The 21,020-nt window shown below is 32.8% G+C and overlaps 3 protein-coding genes across 7 annotated transcripts; 1 reads left to right on the top strand and 2 right to left on the bottom strand.

Moving 5' to 3' along the window:
* Positions 1-1,776: 1,776 nt before the first annotated feature.
* On the bottom strand, positions 1,777-4,355 carry LOC108196289 (cationic amino acid transporter 1-like). 3 transcript variants are annotated; one of them, XM_064080808.1, is made up of 5 exons: positions 4,025-4,339; positions 3,730-3,837; positions 3,405-3,493; positions 3,211-3,281; positions 1,777-2,222 (listed from the first exon to the last, which is right to left on the bottom strand). In XM_064080808.1, exons 3-5 carry the CDS (start codon positions 3,411-3,413, stop codon positions 1,802-1,804), a joined length of 501 nt encoding a protein of 166 aa, XP_063936878.1. In that variant the 5' UTR covers positions 3,414-3,493; positions 3,730-3,837; positions 4,025-4,339; the 3' UTR covers positions 1,777-1,801. The 3 variants fall into 3 exon arrangements, 2 of the variants coding, with proteins under 2 accessions (XP_063936878.1, XP_063936877.1); XM_064080807.1 differs by having other exon boundaries at positions 1,787-1,884; positions 1,990-2,341; positions 3,211-3,414; positions 4,025-4,315; XR_010285304.1 differs by having other exon boundaries at positions 1,833-2,341; positions 4,025-4,355.
* Positions 4,356-5,064: 709 nt separating this feature from the next.
* LOC108194958 (valerianol synthase TPS8-like) lies at positions 5,065-7,925 on the top strand. Its single transcript, XM_064082102.1, has 6 exons — positions 5,065-5,347; positions 5,667-6,045; positions 6,350-6,568; positions 6,707-6,845; positions 7,044-7,292; positions 7,397-7,925. Exons 1-6 carry the CDS (start codon positions 5,065-5,067, stop codon positions 7,682-7,684), a joined length of 1,557 nt encoding a protein of 518 aa, XP_063938172.1. The 3' UTR covers positions 7,685-7,925.
* Positions 7,926-12,547: 4,622 nt separating this feature from the next.
* LOC108196288 (uncharacterized) lies at positions 12,548-18,531 on the bottom strand. Of its 3 annotated transcripts, none has more exons than XM_064081475.1 (6): positions 18,301-18,531; positions 18,014-18,136; positions 17,818-17,904; positions 15,670-16,299; positions 13,195-15,097; positions 12,548-13,002 (listed from the first exon to the last, which is right to left on the bottom strand). In XM_064081475.1, the coding sequence occupies exons 1-5, from the start codon at positions 18,445-18,447 to the stop codon at positions 14,789-14,791; spliced, it is 1,296 nt and encodes a 431-aa protein (XP_063937545.1). In that variant the 5' UTR covers positions 18,448-18,531; the 3' UTR covers positions 12,548-13,002; positions 13,195-14,788. The 3 variants fall into 3 exon arrangements, with proteins under 3 accessions (XP_063937545.1, XP_063937546.1, XP_063937547.1); XM_064081476.1 differs by having other exon boundaries at positions 14,737-15,097; XM_064081477.1 differs by having other exon boundaries at positions 13,195-15,073.
* Positions 18,532-21,020: the final 2,489 nt, after the last annotated feature.

Genomic DNA, 21,020 nt, shown 5'->3' with positions numbered 1-21,020 from the left:
AACTACAAACTTCTATTAGCAAGTAATTAAGAAAATCCTACCAAATCAATCACGAATTCTAAACAAGTAACTAGCTCAGAACAATTAGAAATTTGTATTGAAACCGAAACAATGACCAAACATGATCTCCTAATTCTAAATATGCAAGCATATATCATAAATCCAAGGAACTGAAAACGAACTCTGCAGACATAAAACCGAACTTCCTGAAACGTGTTCATCAAAAAATTAATCATATAACAATTCCAAAAATGTGTAAAGAAATGCTCAAATTGAAGTTCATTCACCGGATATTGCGGATTACCATCTTAGTTCCGGTTGAAGGCCACTGGATATGGTGTATTCCATTTTGTTCCATAGCTTCAACGAACCTCCAAGTTATGTTACCAACAGTTGCTTTGTGTATTTGGAAGGAATAAAGAACAGTTAGTAATGATTCACCTGAACTCAACCTTCTCAGAGCAATGACTACTTGATCCTGAAGACCTAAAGGTTGTTCATTAAGGTCAGTGAAATTTGAAGTCATCACATCCTCCACAAGTGAAATTGGATGACATTCAATCTTTTCTGAAGCACTCTCTTCATTGTTTACTGCATATACAATTTTGAAACAAATAAATTGAGAAAGAAACATGATAATAAAAATTGAAATAAATTTTGATATATATTAAGTTGAAGATCTCAAGAATTGTCAAAGACATATGACAAAAACTCATCTAAAATTATTGAAAAGTTTGCTTAACATAAAATTTTAATTTAATCGAGATAAAATCGGAATCGGATCTTGATATAAATTAAAAAAAAAATTAAATCTGAACCCGATTTAACTTTATTGATTTGAATCAAAAAATTCATAACACAGACTAACCAAAACAAGATATAATTATGTATATGATCGAATTGAACTTTTGATCCGATACTCACAAAAATATTAAATTATTAATTTTTGAGTTTCAAAAAAGATAAATTCAAAATTTTTGTTTAAAATTCATTCAGATGAAAACTTTTATCATTCGATTCATACAATCGATGTAACAAATTTATTCAAAAAACGACTTACCAGATCGACTTACCAAATCAACCAAGATATCATGTGTACCACGCCCTTTACTCCGATAGCACGAAAGATCAATGAGTAAATGAATCACAACACCGTAGATCGGATAATGATTATGAACAATACAACTTATCATTTCTAGATCATTTTTTTTTGTTAGTGACTGTGGTATTGAGGCTATATTTGATATATTGAAGGTAATTTGGTAAAGATGGAGAGAGGAAGGGCGGAGTATTAGAGAAGGAGAAAGAGGAATGAAAGAAGATGAAAAGGGGCCGACGAAAAATATGATAAAAAAACACATATTAAGATATTTATAATCACATAAGGAAGAAATGACAGAATTATTTTTTAATTTTATTCACAAAAAAACTATCATATACTGAAAATATATAATAAGATTGATACTTAATTATTCAAAATTAGTCACGATATATATTATTATTCTAAAATTTTCTTTTACTTAAATAAATATAGTGGCTATAAATTCTATTAGATTTTCCATATATTATTAATGTGTGATGTATAAATATATATATATATATATATATATATATATATATATATTTATTTAGTTAATTAATAGAAAAAGAGGTTTGTTATTAGTGAAACTATGTAACCACGTCCGACTATCCACTAGTAATTATATCCACTAGTAATTATAAATTATAAAGTGATATAAGTTTTTTATAGTTATTATATTTTCTCTAAACATGGTCATCATATATTGGTCATATTTAAAAGTTAAAGGTTTGATAAAAAGAAATTAGACCTTTGAATCATATTAGACTTTTGACCAAGCTCTACTCTTAGATACACAAATGAGCCTCCAGATTTACCACAAAAAAATAAAAATAAAAATGAGCCTCCAGCAACAGGAAGGTCCACAGAAAATTCAGTATAACAAAGGACAGAAAGCAGAGCAGACAAACCTGAAATGAGGTATGATATTATGACAGCAGGCCCAACATAATCCCTAGCAGCTTGTCCAGTGAGGAAAAAAACTCCAGCTCCCAAAACAGAACCAAACCACATCATATCAAACCAGTTTAACAACTTCGTCATCTCATTCTGGCACCTAGCACGCATTTTGTGTAACTCAGATTCATCACTGGATTGCGTCAAGAGACGATCAGTAAGCCACGATTTTGTGTTTCCTAACACCCTGCCATAATTTCCCCAGCTTTTAAATGATTCTTCAGGAAGAAAATTGTTTATATTACATCCGTAACGCATTGTTCTGACAATCCCCTGGCCACTGCTATCACCAACCACCATCTTTCTCTTGTACAATGATAATTGACACAACAGTCATGAGTTAACGAATGTAACACACATGTATATAGAATTGTCCAGATTTCATACTTGTAGAAAATCTCAGAAAAGATTATCGATATCCTGAAATAGTCTCTACACGCTGCACACACTATACAAAGGGTAAAACCCAAAATTTGATAGATAAATGAAATCGGGTCACAATTTGATCCCTGTCTCACATAGCTAATGGTGGAATGAACATTAGAGATTAAAGAGGTCTAAGTTACCATATTATCGGAATTTAAATAGTAGTCAAGTTAGTTTCATTGCTGGGTGCAAGTATGCTTGTTACAATTCTACCTGCGTTCTGATGTGTTAAAAAGGATCAATTTATAATAATGTGTCAAAAAGGGTCAACACCATAATTATTTGCCTTTCTCAAATGCTCATACATAATGTCCACATTACACTTTTCTAATTATCACATTCTGTTATTAGTTTCTTTTATACAAACCTCTAAACCATAGGGCAGCAGTTTCAGAATAAGATAGCAACAATATATTTGACTGTCTTGGTAGCACAATAGTCCAGTTTGATCTAATCGCGTACTTATCTTGTTCTCTGCCTATCCAAAGACAAATTCTGGTTTTTAAATTCTATCCAAACCTCTAAATCATAAAACTGAATAAAGCTAGAAAAAACAATAAAAGCCAAATGCTATAAGGAAAAAAAGAACACTAAAATAAGATCTCAGAAGCATTATGAACCTAAGAACATGATTTAAATTAAGAACCTTAACGTGTAATATCTAAATGGTTCTAACAATATACATCACGTGTGTACAAATCAAAGCCTATCATACATTACATTAATTGTGTGGTTAATCTTAAATGTACCTTAAGATGAGTGGACACAGTAAAGCTACCTCTCTCACCACCGATTGTATCATACTTGAGCTTTTCCTCAACTGGCAAAGCAAAGAATTCATGGAAAAGACTATACATTTCAGAAATCAATTGCTGTCAATACGGTGATCAACCGCCTGGAAAATTGCACAGCCTTCAAAGGCCTCCACTATTTTATGACATACCTCAGACATCCTATCATCAGAATTATAATCCTTGTGCAAGTCAGTAACTTAAAACACATAATGAGATCAAAACTGCTCGTCTATCAAAACTACATCAAAAACACAAAACAGCATATCACGTGTCAGGTACTGCAAATGACAAAAGATATCCGAGCAAAACTTAAAATTACAATTTTACTCCTTACTCTCATCAAAAAATCGCAAAACACGGTCAAAAAATACCTAACAATTAACAAAATCAAAAAATACCTAAAAATTGACAAATACCTAAAAATAAGTATTAATCATTGTAGAAAAAATTATTTAAAACACAGTCAAAAAATACCTAAAAATCGACCGAATTATCAATTGCTCCTGGACATTTCGTCAAATACTTCCCAGGCAAAGTCAGAGACAGTAACAACTTGGCCATACACCGCATCTTTTTTTTCGTCTACATCAAATATATGACATCATAAGTTAGATTCAAACAATAAATACAAAAAGAAACTTGTACATACATCCCAAAATCAAGCCATTAACAATAATTTAAGTAAGAAATATAATTACAAAGTGCGAAGTTATTAACCTTTTCTTTCAGACATTTCATCAAACAGTTTCGCAGCAAAATATAAACTTACAGTCAAAGCGTGTTCTTCATCAATTCGGAAAAGAGAAAAGAGAAGAGAATGGATGAATTAATCCATCACTTGCTCTGTCAAAAGACGATGTCAAAAGGCAGAGTTAAGCGCCGAGTAGCACGACAGTAACCTGATTTGAAAGTAAAGTGAAGTGAGCTCAGATTTGAAGTTTGAATGCTGGTTTGAAATTTGAAATCAGAATGAGATGAAGAGAGCGTTGGTGAGGAGTATGTGGTCGAGAAAGAGACACGCGGCTATGTGTAAAGTCCCAGTGGCCGTATAATGAAATTAATAGAAATGTAGAGGGACAAAGTGGACATTTTATAGCAAAAAAGGCAGTAGGATTTATAAAGTAGAGAGATATAAGCCAAAATTACTGACCATAGATAAGCATCAAGTCGTTATTCAATCACCAAATATGAGAGAGAAGTTACAGAACAGCAAATCCAATTAAACTACTAGATGTGTTATATATAATTTTTATAATACTATATCCAAAGGAAGTCATAAAATCTTCCTACTAATTACAAGGAAAAATATACATACACAAGCAGTCACACTTTCCGTTGACACATACATCATATGCGAGAATTAATGGTACGCATCTACGGATTTTGTTCTGGATTCAATTCATTTTAAAAAAATTTATACTTTGTCATGTTTGATTTCTGATGTATGATTAGTATAATTGAGACGCCATAAAATGTTTGTTAGAATGCCTAAACTAATTTTTTTGTTTTTTGGGTTGTTTGATCCATTTAATACATTTTCTAATTCTATCATGTTAATCTCTTTATGCTCTATTTGTCTTGGACGTGATCGTTGCTGACACTGCCAAAAAACTTTCAGTTCCTATTTGAGGGTATATGCTCCTTACCTTTCATCTGGAAGTTATTTTGTCACATTGACTTCTGTTATCAATCTCTTCTTCTAGAATTCTGTTATGCAATGATAAGTAATTCTGTTATTTAATGATAAGTGACCATAATTTCTTTGTCATCCACATATAATATTATGATTGTTTGCTATTTACACGGTTCATGGCTGTTTTAAAATTGGAGGCGTATTCCAAAGAACGTGATGCGCTGAAAAGTGAAGTAAAGAACATGCTTGTGTTTGCAGCAAGCGGCAAAATGACAGAAGAACTTATATTAATTAACACCATTGAACGCTTAGGTGTTGCGTACAATTTTCAGGAATATATTGAAGAAAGGCTGGTGGATTTGTGTAAGAACTGCTTCGAAACTGACCAACATCATGATCTTTTCACTACATCTACTTGCTTTAGGATTTTCAGACAACATGGCTATAACATCACTTCTGGTAAGTGTATACATAGCACGTAAAATATATATTAGTATTGTTTGCAACTTTGCATGTGTTTGCTACTTCTGGTCGAGGTGTTTATTTATTTGTAAGCTTTGATTTAAATTTTCTAATTAGGGGAACTTCTGTATTATAAGTTTGTTACCTGTTTTTTCTACTTGAGTACTTGTAGTCTGTCAGTCTGTGCATAGTTTAATTTGTGATCAGAGTTTTGTTGATAATTAAAATCATGTGCCCTTTAAATTTTGAAGTCCATGTTTCGTTTTCATTATACTAATCACAAGAGCTTATGAAATTTACAAATTCCATTTGTTAGATATATTTAGCAAATTCAAAATTGAGGGGAAATTTGATGAAGCTATTAGCAAAGACCAGATGAGTACACTGAGCTTGTTTGAAGCAGCACAATTAAGAATAACTGAAGAAGCCATCTTAGATGAAGCCCTTGCTTTCACAACTTCTCACCTCAATGCAATGGCTAAAAGTAGTAACTTGGAGTCGGGATTACTAAGTAGGCAAATCATGCATGCCTTAGAGCAGCCCCTCCACAAGGGCCTTCCAAGAATCGAGGCCAAACATTTCATCTCTTTCTATGAGGAGGATCCATCTCGAAATGACTTGCTACTCAAGTTCGCGAAGCTAGATTTCAATCTAGTGCAAATGTTATACAAGCAGGAATTGTCCCAAGTCAAAAGGTAAATCACCTGCAAGATCTTTTAGATGTGCAATATTATCTATTAACGTGTTTTGGGAATATGTTATATATAGAAAATTTAAATTGATAACTTAGAAGCTATATATAGTCATCTCACATCTGATACAACTGATCAGATTTATAGGATTAGTTAATCCTCCAATTAGTCCATTACGTTAAGTATATTCCATAAAATCATGAAAAAAATCATAATCCTCCAGTTCCACCCATTTTTTCCATAATCAGAAATCCATCTTAGTTTACTCAAATTAAATACATTTTAATTTTTGTTTCGCAAATTCCAGGTGGTGGGCTGATTTGGACTTCGACTCAAAACTACCTCAGTTCAGGAGTAGAGTAGTTGAAGGTTATTTCCTGGATGTCTCAATATTGTATGAACCCTGCTATGCTGTAGGACGAATCATGTTCACCAAAGTACTTTGCGCCCTATCAATAGCTGATGACCTCTATAATGCATATGGCACAATGGATGAACTGGATCTGTACACGAAAGCAATCGAGCGGTAAAGCATGTGCTCAATCACACACCCCTTAATTGATGTAGTGTTTTATTTGTTATGAAATGAATCACATGAAAGCTACAGCTCATTAAAACTCTGCAGAATTGAATTATTTGAAATTTATGTATGATCTTTTTCCAGGTTTGATTTCGAAAGTGTAGAAGGCCTTCAAGGTCATTCAAAAGAGTGCTACATCACTTGCCTAAATGTCTTGCGTGAATTTGATGATGAAATTATAAAGATGGGAAGATATTATGATGTTTCTTATCTTAAAGAAGTGGTATGACTAACAATCCAACTCTTTTTACCAGTTGATTTTATGCTGTTATTATAATATAACCATCTCGGCTTCAGAAAATGGTTTTAGTTTACCTACTATTTTGATAGCGCACAATGCAATTTACCACAATTGTACAGCATTGTACTAATATGATGACAAAACTCTTTCTTTTTTGTTTCTTTGAATCAACTATATCAGTTCAAGGCAAACTTAATATGTTATCATATAGAGGCCAAGTGGCGTGAGATAAACTATGTGCCAACATTTAAGGAATACTTCCCCAACGCATTAACTTCATCAGGCGTATGGATTCTGGGAGTAGCAAGTATTCTGGGGATGGGGCATGTTGATACCGTTAAAGCCTGCGAGTGGGCACTAACAAAACCAAAAGTAATTCTTGTAGCTGAAGCAAATGGGTGCATCATTAATGATATAGCAGGCTTTGAGGTATGCCATCATCATACCATACAAAAAGAGTGATCAACACCATTAACTAATTTGACAATTGCTTTAGAGTTTTTCATCTATGTTCATATATGTATTTGTATGAGGAACATAACAGAGCACATGTCGCTACATCTATTGATTGCTACATAAAGGAGCATGGGGTTTCTAAGGAAAGAGCTGTGGCCGAGTTAGATGAAATGATTGACAATACATGGAAGGAGATGAGTGAGGCATGCCTAAGGCCAACGCCAGTTCCGATGCAATTTATCACCGTGTTTCTGAATTTAATGAGAGTGTGTTATGTTACTTACAAGGCCGGGGACGGATATACTCATCCCGAGCAACAATTGAAGGATGAAATCAACTTTATACTTGATCCTATAGTTATATGATCATATCTAAGGATCCGTCATATATGAATAATATTGATGAACTTCCGGTGGTGTGATCTGTGACACGTGGATAATACACTGGTAGTATTGTGTGCTAACTCTTTCTAGTTGAATAAACCCTCTTATTAAGGGACATTGCTAATGTTTGATGAGGTTAGACCTCTTAGCACAAGGTGAATCATGATATGATGGAGTTTGTTTTGTCATTATGTTTGATTTCACATTTTATATTTCACTTTTACTGTTTCTGTTTGTAATTGCTGCTACAAAGACATCTTTCTTCTCAGTTCAATGATAGTTGTGAAACTTTCGCCAAATTTTTGTTGTGTTACAGCCGTATGATATAAGAGAAAGGAAAGATGAGAATGACCGAGTGAGTGAAGAGATAAGTTCGAAGACAATTTTCACTCAGATGGTAAATACATGGGCCATGGGTGACTGCATTGAGTCGATGGGAAATTTGGCATGGACTATGAAATTTGGTGGAGACTAAAGAATGCGTTTCATGAGCCTGTGATGCCAATTGCACTGAGCTACTGACCATCGTACCACAAACAACAAAAGAACAAGAAACTACTGTAATCACCAGCCGATAGACTGTGCGATATTCATTGTTATTCTATTATATTTTTCTAATATTTTATTTAAAACATATTTAGATAACTTTTTGGTCCTTATTTAACATAGATTTTTAAATAATTTAGAAATTCATATTCTATCATTTCAACTCTGAATAAATTAATATGAAAGTAAGACCACAGTTGAATTATATTCTTTATATTTTATGCAACATTTTGACTTTTAGCATATCTTTTTTATTGCATTAGTAATAATATTATCATCTCAAATTAAATTTTCTTTTTATTTAGAAACCTAACATTCTAAAATCAGTGTTTGATCAATAAGAGAACATAAGAAAGTACAAAATGAAACATCATCTGGCAATAAATAATTTTTTTTAAAGATAGCATCTATCGAAATTTAAGCTATCAATTTTATTGTACAATAAATTGAAAGAAACAATCATGTATTTCAAAGTGCTTTGTTTATATTTCTATAAAGTGTAAAACCTTTCGAGAAATAGTAGGATATTATGCTCATAATATTACAACTACCCAAGAATATGAAAGAAGCATATTTAGTAGCCATATACAGTTTCACAAATTAATAATTATAAGTGGTACAATGTTGGATTTATAGATACAATTGACAACATGTGTTCTTATATTCTAACAAATCTTCCAGTGTAAGAACCATTCTCCATGATCCTCATCATCCTCGTAACCCCCAGAAATAACAACGGACTGTGCACCATAATTTGGATTGACTGGCAATTCCTTATACATGTGGATAATGAATGCCCCATTCCCTACACTTCATGCGAAGATCCCATCACTCTCCAACCAAAACACCCATTTTCCTCTCTGGAAGAATAGGTCCAAAATAGTCAGGTGGAGTAGTGACATGTATCCATCCATTGGCAGCATTAGCCATTCCGCTCTTTTTTGCCCACTCTGTTGTATATGCTTTATCAGGCCGGTCTTGGTTATGCACGTACTGATGATATTTCGGTGGTCCATGCATAGATCTTGATATGGACATCTTGGCCATTCGGATGACGGATACAAGTGAAGACTTGATGCGTGGTTGACTTGCCATCTTAGGAGGTATGCTGCAGTTACACTTTGCACAAGTATAATTCCCTTGCACAACCCATCTCTGGAAACACTTCAAACAAAAACTATGACCGCAAGGTGTCTGGAACATATAAATTATCACCATTAAAAAGTTATATTTTAAGGTGTCCATATTATCCAAGTTACATGAAGACTTTCAAGAATATTCACAACAATTAACTATTCACAGGACTAAATGCCAAGAGCCAATGTGCACACGAAGATGCAAAAGAATTTTGCTGTTGATTTCATATGCCAGAAATCCTAAGCAACGACGAAACATCTACATAACATATGAAAACTTTATTTTTTGTTTGCCCAAAATTTATGTTTATTAAAATACTTTAATCATAAAAAAAGATGCAATTGTATCTATCAGTCGAACAACTACATGACCTTTTCACCAAGAAAATTCATCAGTGTGACTACAAATATAATCATGGTCAGAGCTACATTCTTTTGTAAGTAGAGCACCAATGATGATATGGAGAAACAAGTGAGCTAAACAATGAAGAAAAATGCAACTGTTGATGAAGGTATATGACTAACTGTGCAAAATAATGAAAGAAACATCCAGGAGAAAAAAGAAACACTACCCAACCGCACTTGTTCCCTTATTAAGTGTAGGCTAATACTGAATAAACAAGCTTCATACATGAACTTGACATTTTTTCTGTAAACAAAATGGTATATCCCTCCCAAAGCATAAAAGATTTAAATCCCATTTATCATGAACATAACTTCAAAATTGCTGGAATTATACTCCAATGTCTAAATAACTCATAAATTACAACTACAAACTTCTATTAGCAAGTAATTAAGAAAAGCGATCCTACCAAATCAATCACGAATTCTAAACAAGTAACTCGGAACAATTAGAAATTTGTATTAAAATCGAAACAATGACCAGACATGATCTCCTAATTCTAAATATGCAAGCATATATCATAAACCCAAGGAACTGAAAACGCACTCTGCAGACATAAAACCGAACTTCCTAAAACGTGTTCATCACAAAATTAATCATATAACAATTCTAAAAATGTGTAAAGAAATGCTCAAATTGAAGTCCATTCATTGGATATGACGGATTACCATCTTAGTTTCGGTTGAAGGCCACTGGATATAGTGGATTCCATTTTGTTCTATAACTTCCACGAAACTCCAAGTTATGTTACCAACAGTTGCTTTGTGTATTTAGAAGGAATAAGCAACAGTTAGTAATGGTTCTCCTGAACTTAACCTTCTCAGAGCAACGGCTACTTGATCCTCAAGAAGGTTGTCCATTAAGGTCAGTGAAATTTGAAGACTTTGTCATCATCATCACATCCTCCACAGGTGAATTTGGATGACAATTCAATCTTTTCTGAAGCACTCTCTTCATTGTTTACTGCATATACAATTTTGAAACTAATAAATAGAGAAAGAAACATGATAATAAAAATTGAAACAAATTTTGATATATATTAAGTTGAAGATCTCAAGAATTGTCATAGACATATGACAAAAACTCATGTAAAATTATTGGAAAGTTTTGCATAACATGAATTTATTAATTTAATCGAGATAAAATCGGAATCAAATCTTGATATAAATTAAAAAAAAGTAAAATTGAATCTGAACCCGATTTAACTTTATTGATTTGAATCGAAAAATTCATAACACATACTAACCAAAACAGGATATAATTACGTATATGATCGAATTGAACTTTTGATTCGATACTCACAAAAATATTAAACTATTAATTTTTGAGTTTCAAAAAAGATAAATTCAAAATTTTTGTTTAAAATTCATTCAAATGAAAACTTTTATCATTCGATTCATACAATCGATGTAACAAATTTATTCAAAAAACGACTTACCAGATCGACTTACCAAATCAACCAAGATATCATGTGTACCACGCCCTTTACTCCGATAGCACGAAAGATCAATGAGTAAATGAATCACAACACCGTAGATCGGATAATAATTATGAACAACACAGCTTATCATTTTTAGATCATTTTTTTTGTTAGTGACAGTGGTATTGAGCCTATATTTGATATATTGAAGGTAATTTGGTAAAGATGAAGAGAGGAAGGGCGGAGTATTCCAGAGAAAAGGGAGAGGAATGAAAGAAGATGAAAACGGGGCCGACGAGAAATAAGATTAAAAAAAACCACATATTAAGATATTTATAATCACATAAGGAAGAAATGACAAAATTATTTTTTAATTTTATTCACAAAAAAACTATCATATACTGAAAATATATAATAAGATTGATACATAATTATTCAAAATTAGTCACGATATATATTATTATTCTAAAATTTTCTTTTACTTAAATAAATATAGTTGCTATAAATTCTATTAGATTTTCCATATATAATTAATGTATGATGTATAAAAATATATATTTTTAGTTAATTAATAGAAAAGGAGGTTTGTTATTAGTGAAACTATGTAACCACGTCCGACTATCCACTAATAATTATAAAGTTATATAATTTTTTTATAGTTATTATATTTTCTCTAAACATGGTCATCATATATTGGTCATATTTAAAAGTTAAAGGTTTGATAAAAAGAAATTAGACCTTTGAATCATATTTAATATTAGTATTTAGTAGTTAGCGAACTAACTAGTGTTTTGAACTCAAAAGGCTAAGTTTGAAAAAATTAATTAGAGCTATATGTCTATTTAAAATATAAAAAATTAACCAAACAATGATTTACCAAACACAAAACAGCTAATTCAATCCGCTAGTCAAAATAACTATTTTATTAAGTTACTTCAATCAAGTAGTCAAATAGCTAATTCAAACCGGTAAGTTACTTCAATCAAGTAGTCAAATAGCTAATTCAAACCGGTAATAACTAGCCGTAAATGTCAATTGCCAATTAGGACCATTATAATTATTTCAAGACTGTATATTATGCCCTATAGCTAATAACATGATAAATTAGAAATGGCATAGAAGTAACTTGAAAACAAGCTCTTACTTAACAATCATTTCTTAATACATTATATATCATATTAGTTAGATGATGCAATTATTTTGGGGCAAAAGAAAAGAAAATGAGAAAACGGGACCGATGAAGTAATATGTATTTGTATTCAAGCATGCTTCGGAGTAAAATGAATCATGTCACAAATATCAAAAGGAAGATGTGTATAATATTCTAGAAATCAGTCACATTACTTAATTCTACTGAATTATTAGATTGCAAATTTACACGCCCCGTTTAATGTAATTATGTACAGAGCAAAGCACAGTTAAGTTTATAAAAATACAAAGTCCGTACAACCAACATACTGGATATAAAGATTGGCTTATGCAAAGGTGCCCTGTGTAGAAATGTAGATATGTAAAGTGAATTTTAAGTTTATGGCTATCTTATGAAAGAAAATACTTTAAGTTTAATTTGTTCATCTGCAGGTTACACCGGCGCTCCCGCCAGCCACCACATCAGTATTTAGCTCAGTGGCTTAGTTTCAGTATTTGATGAGTCTGTATCCTCATCTGTTGACAAAGCCACCAGGCCACCATTTTCAGAAGTATCCGATACCTTCACTATAGACTCGTCCACAGTATTCTCATCCTCAGGTCTCTGTTTTAGTTTCTCAATGATATCCATCACTTCTCTGTTCACCTGTATTTCAACAAAATAAAGCTGTCAATGTGTGGATCAATAAATTATACAGGGTCTAGAAGTATAACAATAAAATTATGTAACAGTTATATTCCAAAATCAGTATTATGATACACTAAATCTGTTAATAGCTGTTCCCAAACACAAGATCTAGTTCCCAACTTCTATCAGTTTGTACAAATATAAGCAAACCTGTGGATTCTGAAGAAAGTTAGATATGTCATAAGGCATGCAGGGCACTTCATAACATTCTTCTGTGATCGCAGAGTGCGCCCGCCCCTATTCCTCTCCTTGGTGAAAGTCTGCCCAGCAAATATTTCTTCTACACAAGACTTGCAAAAGTTGTGTGCACAAGGTGTTGTGACAGGGAGAGTCATCACGCTTTTACAAAGTAAGCAACTGAACTCGGTATAAATCAATTAAAATACAGCTTTTAATATAAATATAAAGTAAGCATGCCCCGAAGTTAAAAATATTTAACGTTCAATCCTTTTTTAAGGAAGTTCAATCCCAAATTTGTAAAGATATATGAATGAATTTCAATTTCCACTAGAATTAGGGGAAGAACCAACTTAAAAGCGTATCTATTATATTGCAAACTTGAGGCACGCTTAAAACTTATGAAAATGAACAGATATGCCAGCTAGAAGTATGCCATATACCGAGGCAAGCAAAGTAAACAGTACGCTCTTACAAAATATTTAGTCACATTTAGTACTTCGGTTTTCTTGTTGTTTGGTATGTGCCAAAGAACATCAAGGCAAAAGGACCAGCTGAACCTGTTTGAACCGCCCAATTTCAACTACTTGTCAATTAATCAACCGTCTTAAATCTTAATGGTTTCTAATTAAGCTACAAAGAATCGGACCTTGTTTAGTGACATCAGCTTGAGGGGAAAAAAGATATACGTCAACCATATGAACTCTTTCATTTTAAATGTTATATATTACTGATATATGCTTCATGAATTCTTTTCAACTCTCTATCATATTGTTACTAGCACATGTAGTCACATTCAATAATCCATAAATATAATGACTGTAACCTCCTCTGACCATCAAGCCTCTCTGATCAACAATCTTCTTACCCAACTGAAATCTCTTCTTAGTCCCTGATCGATCTAGTCAATTATTCCTCTTTACCTACACCAGTAGGTTACCAGCGAATACTTGTACAGACTCACCTCCCTAAATTACAAATTTAGTTATATTTGACCTCCTGTGACCAGAAGTCCAGAAGCCTCATAAATTAATAATCTCCTTCAGATATGAAAACTTCTCTTCCTCCTCACTTGTCTTGTAATTTGTGAAGTAATCCCTTAACTTTCTTTCACATTTCAATTGACAATTTTCTTCAGATATGCTCAGTACTAGTAAGTTCTCCTTCCAGCCAAATGCTTGTCTGCCGAAGCACTTTAAATTTTGAGTGCTGCGGCGACAGGAAATCAAAGGGTGAGTTTATTCACAAGTTGAGTCCTGGATCTATACTTCCATTCTGCTTACGTATGTCTGTGAATTTTTATACAAATCATGTGTTTAAATTTGCTAACCCTAGCTAAGCTCTATATATTTTCTGCTGAATCCAAGCAACTACGGCTATCTAGCCGAAGCAACTAAAGTACAATAAAAAAAAAACGATATAAAATAAAACTAATGAACTCATGGGCATCAGTATCCAGAAACATAAAACTATCTAGAACTCTTTACCGAAACATAGCATCTAGTAAAAAGTTACCAGAAAGAGCAAATGTACATTGCAGTAGTCCATGTACCACTTGAGCTTAACCTCATGGTGTAATGCGCTTGCGCATTTTAAAGCAATTATGAGTTGTCGTTGAAGGTGTTGAACCTAGGGGTATCAAGTAATCCAAGCGCGGGGTTTGTGGATTTAATCCCTGGACACAGCTACGTTTGATGGGTTTGCAATGGATTAATGACCTCCCATTTGTTAATTTCCTCTGTGTGTTGCTGGTCCCAGTGCACAGGAATCCTGTTTGTGCAAATGGACTGTCTGGTGGTTGGTATTTCCTCTTTTTCTTCAGTAGTTCCCACAACAACTTCTCATCTTTTGTCTGATCTTCCCTTAAACATAAGAACTTCAACAACAACCCAGTGTGAATGATTTAAATTACTATATATTATAGGAGAGATTCGCTAGATAGAATGATATAATATTGCAAAAAAATTGACACCTATGATATAAATTTCTCTAATCCACATTAACAATCCAGTCATACCAAAAATAACTCTCAATAAGAAGTTTGTAAAAGATGATCAATGAGCATAACAAATTAATTATGATGATAATATTATATCAAACCTAATCTAACAACATATCTCATTTTTTAAAACCCAAAGAAGAGTTGGAGTGTTGATTTGAAATAAAGGATATGTTGTTTTAAGAATCTATGGAAGTGAAAACTAAGTCTTTAAGCAATTTATAGTACGTTTTAGTAGCTTCTTTTCCCCATCTGGAATCTACTAGTTTATCTTTCTTGATCAGTGATCAGAAAAGCACAAAGTGTTGCAACAATAAAAGAATATATTAAGATGTGATCTATTAGATAATCAATCAAGAACTGCAGCTATAGGCTTAGCAAAAAAGTTTTAAAAAATAATCTAAATAGAACACATTCTTTGTGAAATTGCGGAATGTTGTATGGCATACCTCTTTCCCAGTGTTACGCTCCAAGTTCAAGGACCTCTTTTCAGATTCCAATAAGAGTCCTAGCTGCACTTTCATCTTCCTTGCTCGCCCCTCTGATTCCTGCAATCTGCCCAAAGCCTCAATCTTCCATTCTTCTGCCCCTTTCAACTTCATTCTTGCTTCCTCTAATTCTAGTCTTCGATCTTTATTTGCTTCTACCATTTCTTCCACTATTGTCAACAACTTTGGGAACGTTCCTGATGTTATTTCAGCTTTCAAGCCCTTGACATACTCAATCATCGGATTACACATTAATGTAGCAAGTTTATTCATCATATTGTCAACATCTCCCTCTACAGATCCAAGGACATTATGCACTCGAGAAAATGTGGCTTTAAGGATTTGGATTGTGACAAGAAAGGCTTCATAGTTTTGACCAGACTGATAAAAAGTAGATACATATCTAATAGCTTTTTCAAAGTACTTCTGCATGGAGACTTGATGGTCACTGATGTTCTGAGAAACTTCATTTTGGCTAGAGTTAACCTGAGCTTCGATTTTTTTAAGAAGGTAAACTAACTGTGTTAGTTGAAATTTCTGTTTCTGCATCAGATCTTTCCCTGCAGTGGTGGCTCTAGTAGTAAAGTCTTCCTGTGCATCACAAGGTCGAGTGAGAACATACATAAGACACTAATCCAATGAAAAAGCAGATCAGATTCCCTAACCAAACTAGTTTACTGCAAATTAATGTTATAGTCAAGATTACAGTTCGAAAACACAAGACCTACCAATACAGAGATACTCACAGGCAGTATGTAATATTTGGGCAAACCACAATACTGCTGGCAATACGTTATTAGAACTATATTTGCGTAAACCACTATACTGCAAACCTTTGTAACATTATAACATAGATTAACAGGCACAAAATCTCCGTCCCTCCCCCTCCACCCCCGGTCTCCCGCGCTCCCTCACTCCATTCAAATATATGGCCGATAATTTAATATTGTTCTGGCATCAACTAGGGTCTAGTTTGGTCGAGTTTTAGGTAAGTGGAGTCATAAAACTCCATGGCCTGCAGCCATGCTGTACGGTAGGGTAGAGTTTCTTCTGGTTTCCACTAGTTAACTTAAGATTCGTATTTGTATACTATTGTGAGTTATGATAGCGATATACGGAAGGGAAAAATCCAATGATTAGAATTTTTCTGGAATTCGGAACTGCAAGGTTCACCAGAAAGTTTCCATTTAGCAACGCTGTTGATCATTTTAATGGTTTCAACTCTTTCTGTCAAACAGAGGTCCAGAGTTGAAGTCACTGTTAAAGGTTAGGATTGTGTCGGTTTAATTAGACAGCGGAAAAGAAGGACGATTTTGTGGTCGGCTATAATGCCAGTCAGAGTAACAGGTTCACTCCTCTAAAATTGTAGTCAGTTAACAAATGAAGATTACGGCCATAAGTTCAAATGTTACTAACAGTAACTTCAGTTGCATAAAATAAAATTTTGCATGAATTGATCACTTCTTTGTGCTACTGGCCAACCTTGTTTTCATTCTAAACATGCCTCGTGAGTTGGATTATAATATGTTTATTAACTAAAAAGCTACATCTATAAACAATCACTAAAAATTAACAATACCTCATAGATTATGCTATATTTCAAATTTGAACTCCTCAGAGATGTGTAAATTAAATGTTACTTCAACCAATGCTGTTTAGGACACATAAGTACATAAAACATTAAATCTGACTTTTTAAGACTGATACCCCTTTACATTCAGGACTGATACATTCCTTATAATCGAGATCTTTCTATAGTCAAATGTTTAAAGACTTACGACCTGCATATATGATACATGATAATCCACACATTAAATGATATTAGGAAAAGAACATTTCTAAATTTACCGACATGACCTGCTTTATTAGTCATGTAAACTTAAAATCAATTTGTTCGAGCTCAGGATTCACCTCAAATATGCATTTACATATTTTATATGTGAGATCTCTCTATACTCACCTTTTTGAAGACTTACAAGTTGCTGCTAAGCATACATGATAATCAACTAATCAAATGAATCAGGAAAACAACATTTTTAAAATCACAGATGTGACCTGCTACATCACTCACGTATACTTGAACTTTAATTTATCGAGCTCAGAACTCACCTCAAACTTGTGTGTTTGATGTACTCTATCTGTCGCGGATGGCGAGCCTTCTGAAGAATCTGTTCTGCCATTGTTTCCCCAACAATTCTGCCATATTAACCACAGATTAAACATGATAGCACTAAACCTAATATTCAAATTTCAAGGTAAACAAGTACTGTATTTACAGAACGAACTTGCATATATTTTAGGTTACCTGAGTTTGTAATTCAGAAGTCATGAAAAAATTGCTATATCGTCCTTCTTCAGCCATTTCAACGGTCTTCAAGCCAACGAGCTTCGATAACGGAATTGCAAGTGACCTAAACACATCTTCAGCCTGCAATTACACAACGACGATCTCAAACTACCTCAAATCTAATAAAACGAGCTCGCGAGGACGAGAGCGATGTTTAATCTACTCGTAAACTACAATTGAACAAAAATCTTATATGCGAACACAATTGATGATGAGACTGAATTAAAATGAGTAGTGATGATTACTTCTTTTAGGCCGCTTTCGATCTGCGATTTGAGCTGATGAAAAGCGATTTTGAGCTGATCGTGATTACAGACGATTCGAGTGAATTTGCAGCGGAGCTGGCGCATCGATGGAGAATGAGAGGATTGTGATTTCAGCTTATTCGCCATTCCTGTTTTGGCGCCAAAATTGCGGGGCTTGGAGCGGGGTTTTGTTTTGGGTGGTGCGTAAAACGGACTCCATACTCGCTTTATATACGCTGGCCGCTGCAGGAGGCCTGTGGGAAAACCGGGCGGTTTGACTGAATTAAAAAAAAAAAAAGGCAAGGCCAAAGATCCCAAATTTTTTTCCCAAAATTTGTTACGAAATGACGTGGATAACAAGTGACGAAATTTGATTGGGTGATTGATTAATCTGCAGGGGGGCCTCATTATTATGGGAATGAATGCAACCAATGAAATTTCGCCATGTCATTTGGGAAAAAATTTTGGGATAAATATTTGGGGTCCCTAGCATTTTCCAAAAAAAAAAAACATTTACATCACTAAATTGTACTCCCTCCGTCCCAATCAATTCTATACAGTTTCTTTTTTTGGATGTCCCATCATTTCTATACATTCCCAAAATAACAACTTTTTATAATATAAAACACTACTACACCCACTACATTCTCTCACTATCTCTATTCTATAATAATAAAAACACTATTACACCCACTACTTTCCTCCACTATCTCAAATCTATTATTAAAAAATATATGGGTCCCACCACTTTACCCACTTTTCATCTAACTTTACTCATTTCTTACACTTTTTCTTGGTATCCGTGTCCAATCTCGATGTATATAATTCATTGGGACGGAGGGAGTACGTATATATTTGATTCAATCTGTGGCTATATTATACGAGGTTAAGGAGCAGTAGTTCATTAAAATCGATTCAAATTAATAAATCTTAGTGTTTAGTATGTGTATAATAAAAAAATTGTTAAAAAATTTTAACAAGTCTTCGATGAAAATTAGGTTTTTTGTCAAATGAAAATTAAATAATATATTTATTGATAATTTTTTTGATATGAAAATTTTATTTGTGAAAGTTAGTATATTAATAATAAAATATAATAATTTAATTTTTGAAATGACCCTGAATATTTTTATAAAATCAAATTTAGACAAAAATAAGTGTTGAAAAAAGTTACAATTTTCAAGTACTACTTAGCTATTCTGATAATTATAATGGACTCTCCCGGGGCTACTTTCATAAATAAAAAGATACCTGCTTAACCCGATAACATCTATATTTCATCGTGATACGTGGTACAAATTCATGACAAATTTATAATTATTTAAATTTATTTTTTTAAAATTATAAAAATATGGGGTGGGGGCTACTTTAAAAAATAAAAAGATACCTACTTAACCCGATAAGTTCTATATTTCATCGTGATATGTGACACAAATTCATGACAAATTTATAATTATTTAAGTTTATAATTTTAAATTATAAAAATATAATTGAATCTTACATATTTACATACATCAACGCAATAATTTTATATACGTCACAACTTACATGTATCAATGTAAATCCGTGTTAAGCGCCGACCTTCTAACGTTCAGACGATCGGAAAGATGCTTAATTTTAATCGTGTTAATAAACAGATTAATAATATATGTGTAAATATTGAATTATAATGTTAATATATTTAAGAATAAATTAAGATGTGGTGGGAATTTGAATTTATGATATTATAAAGAATATATGTTTTTAATATAATCATGGTTATATTATGAAAGGAGTAATATTTTAAAATTAAAAAGTAAGTTATCATCATTATGATTGCTTGTTCCGCTTGTCGTTTAATTCGTTTAATGGTTCGCTTAATTTTCGAAAATGCCTAACATCCGCTTACTACATAATTGAATTGCTTTAGACCGCAATTCCACTGTGTAGCTGTTTAATGAACTTTTTAAAACACTTGATAAAATTGTTTGATTATATTAAATTCGCAAGATATTGTGCAAAATGTGTTGAATGCGTGATATATTTTGTTTCGATAATAATTGATTATATTTTTTAAAATAGTATGTTATTAGTGTTTTAAATTCTTGTAAATAAAATATATAATTCAACATGACAACAAATGGTGTGGAGTTCTCTTGCTCACCTGCTATAAAAGTTTGGCAAATATAATCAATATTAAAAAGATTAACCATATTTATAGACAAGAAAACTATGCGCCGGTTGGCAATTTCTGCTTTTGGCTTCTGTTTTTTTTACTCGCTTGTATAAATAAATAAAAATATTTTTAAGTAGTTGAGAATGTTAACTTCTCCCCTAAAGGTTCCATTCTTTTAAGATTTTATTAACTTATTTAGATCTCAATTCTAATTCACTTCTTTATTTTAAACAAAAAACACTTTTTTTAAATTTGTCTAAACGGCCCCTACATAATTGAAATTGAGCTTCTTCTTTTTACATAATCACTATATTTTTTATTTATAATATACAATAACAATTTTAGCTAAAGATTCGGAATGCTTTAACCGAATCAGTTTATTTTTTTTGACTAATATGGCTTATAGCCTTACAAAGTGAGTATCTGTTCGAAGATATTCTCGGGGTGAGCCAGAGTCGAACCCATGACCTGGGATGACAGAGGATAAACCCTTAACCACTGGGCTATCCGATCGTGCTCACCGAATCAGTTTATTTAAGATATAGGTTATCGAACATTTTTTTAA

This window comes from Daucus carota, chromosome 7 (assembly GCF_001625215.2).
Source record: "Daucus carota subsp. sativus chromosome 7, DH1 v3.0, whole genome shotgun sequence".
Taxonomy (NCBI): domain Eukaryota; kingdom Viridiplantae; phylum Streptophyta; class Magnoliopsida; order Apiales; family Apiaceae; genus Daucus; species Daucus carota.
Note: the sequence above shows the minus strand (reverse complement) of the source record. Positions and strands in the feature narration are given on the sequence as shown.

Coding starts and splice junctions, on each gene's coding strand:
- LOC108196289 (XM_064080807.1), bottom strand. CDS start 3,318: ATGTATAGTCTTTTCCATGAATTCTTTGCTTTGCCAGTTGAGGAAAAG. Junction 2,342..3,210: donor CTGTGTCCACTCATCTTAAG/GTACATTTAAGA, acceptor TCATTGTACAAG/AGAAAGATGGTGGTTGGTGA. Junction 1,885..1,989: donor AATATCATACCTCATTTCAG/GTTTGTCTGCTC, acceptor GTAAATCTGGAG/GCTCATTTGTGTATCTAAGA.
- LOC108194958 (XM_064082102.1), top strand. CDS start 5,065: ATGGCTGTTTTAAAATTGGAGGCGTATTCCAAAGAACGTGATGCGCTG. Junction 5,348..5,666: donor TGGCTATAACATCACTTCTG/GTAAGTGTATAC, acceptor TCCATTTGTTAG/ATATATTTAGCAAATTCAAA. Junction 7,293..7,396: donor ATGATATAGCAGGCTTTGAG/GTATGCCATCAT, acceptor TATTTGTATGAG/GAACATAACAGAGCACATGT.
- LOC108196288 (XM_064081475.1), bottom strand. CDS start 18,447: ATGGCGAATAAGCTGAAATCACAATCCTCTCATTCTCCATCGATGCGC. Junction 18,137..18,300: donor TCGAAAGCGGCCTAAAAGAA/GTAATCATCACT, acceptor GTGTAATTGCAG/GCTGAAGATGTGTTTAGGTC. Junction 16,300..17,817: donor ATCAAACACACAAGTTTGAG/GTGAGTTCTGAG, acceptor TGTGATGCACAG/GAAGACTTTACTACTAGAGC.